Source organism: Phacochoerus africanus, chromosome 9 (assembly GCF_016906955.1).
Source record: "Phacochoerus africanus isolate WHEZ1 chromosome 9, ROS_Pafr_v1, whole genome shotgun sequence".
Classification (NCBI taxonomy): domain Eukaryota; kingdom Metazoa; phylum Chordata; class Mammalia; order Artiodactyla; family Suidae; genus Phacochoerus; species Phacochoerus africanus.
Window position 1 is genome coordinate 23391389 of NC_062552.1, and position 1691 is coordinate 23393079.

At 38.9% G+C, this 1691-nt stretch overlaps 1 protein-coding gene across 1 annotated transcript; it reads left to right on the forward strand.

The window, feature by feature from the left end:
- Positions 1–948, forward strand: LOC125136459 (olfactory receptor 12D2-like). The gene has a single exon (XM_047797284.1). It carries the CDS (start codon positions 22–24, stop codon positions 946–948), a length of 927 nt encoding a protein of 308 aa, XP_047653240.1. The 5' UTR covers positions 1–21.
- The last annotated feature ends 743 nt before the right edge of the window (positions 949–1691 follow it).

Here is a 1691-nt window from a genome sequence, read left to right on the forward strand (position 1 = left end):
TTCTGTCTTTGCTTTTAAGTGATGCCCAATCAAACATCAGTCACTGAATTTCTTCTCCTCGGAGTGACAGACATCCAAGAACTGCAGCCTTTGCTCTTCGTGCTTTTCCTCGCAATTTACCTGGTCATCGTGGCTGGGAACGGAGCCATCCTGATGGTTGTCATCTCTGAGCCAAGACTCCATTCTCCTATGTATTTCTTCCTGGGAAACCTGTCCTGTCTAGATATCTGCTACTCCACAGTGACACTGCCAAAGATGCTAGGGAACTTCCTCTCCTCACACAAAGCAATTTCTTTCTGGGGATGCATAAGCCAGCTTCACTTCTTCCACTTCCTCGGCAGCACAGAGGCCCTGTTGTTGGCCGTGATGGCTTTTGACCGCTTCGTGGCTATCTGCAAACCACTTCGTTACACTCTTATCATGAATCCTCAGGCCTGTGCTCAAATGGCTGTCACTGTCTGGATCATCGGTTTTTTCCATGCCCTCCTGCACTCCATAATGACCTCTCACTTACACTTCTGTGGTTCCAACCATATCCATCACTTCTTCTGTGATATTAAGCCTTTACTCAAGCTGGCCTGTGGGAACATTGAGCTTAACCAGTGGCTGCTCAACACTGTCACGGGGACCATTGCCATGGGTCCATTCTTTCTGACACTTCTCTCTTATTTCTACATTATCATCCATCTTTCCTTCAAGACCCATTCTTGCAGCATGCTTCATAAAGCACTGTCCACTTGTGCCTCCCACTTCATGGTAGTTGTTCTTCTCTATGCTCCTGTTATTTTCACGTATATTCGTCCTACCTCAAGTAGCTCCATGGACCAGGACTGGATCATTGCCATTATGTACAGTGTGGTCACTCCTGTACTAAACCCACTGATCTATACTTTGAGGAACAAAGAGGTAAAAGGGGCCTTGAAGAGGGTGTTCAGAAATGGGCTTTAACTTTAAGAGATCTAGAGAACCCTTCTGAGCATAAATAAACAGGTAATAAAATGTTGTGATGTGAAATTGCATTGCTTCTCAAATCATTTACCATATATATAACAGACAAAACTGGATTTAGAAAAAATAAATAGGAAAATCCAGTCTAGCTGTGTTAACAATGCATTCCTAGGTAATGTAGGGAAACTGGAACAACTGATACACTATCCATGGAATCTTAATATTGAATTTTTGTGAGAGATATCAGTTGATAAAGTTGATTTTTTATTTATTCCTTTGTATTCTTGAATGAAATCAAATATAGAAATTTGCCTGTGTCACCCACACCTTGTGTAGTTAGATAGTACTCAGTCCTGTTTAACTTTCCTGTAAGTTAACATTATAATGTGAGCAATAAAATTATTAGCTGTTATATTTTAAAGATTTGAATTTAGAGCCATGGTTACTCAACTGGAAAAGTAAATGTTAAAAGTATGACTTAAAAGATAGTCTTTAAGTAATTCATTTCTTTTTCTCCAAGGGGGAAGGTAAGTAAATAAAACAAATAATGTTGTGAGTACTAATTAACAGAGATAAAGAAACCAATAGTTTATCTAGAAAGTTTTGTGAACGCTGATTCCAAAGCTGTTTTATAAGTCAACTTGATAAACTGTCAAAGATTATTGTAGAATACTATTAAAAGTTGAGGCAACTTGAAAAAAAAATCTCAACAATACATTTCTACTTCAATGGCATATTATTTT

Bases quoted from the DNA above. Each gene is read 5' to 3' on its own strand.
- LOC125136459 (XM_047797284.1), top strand. From the start codon at position 22: ATGCCCAATCAAACATCAGTCACTGAATTTCTTCTCCTCGGAGTGACA.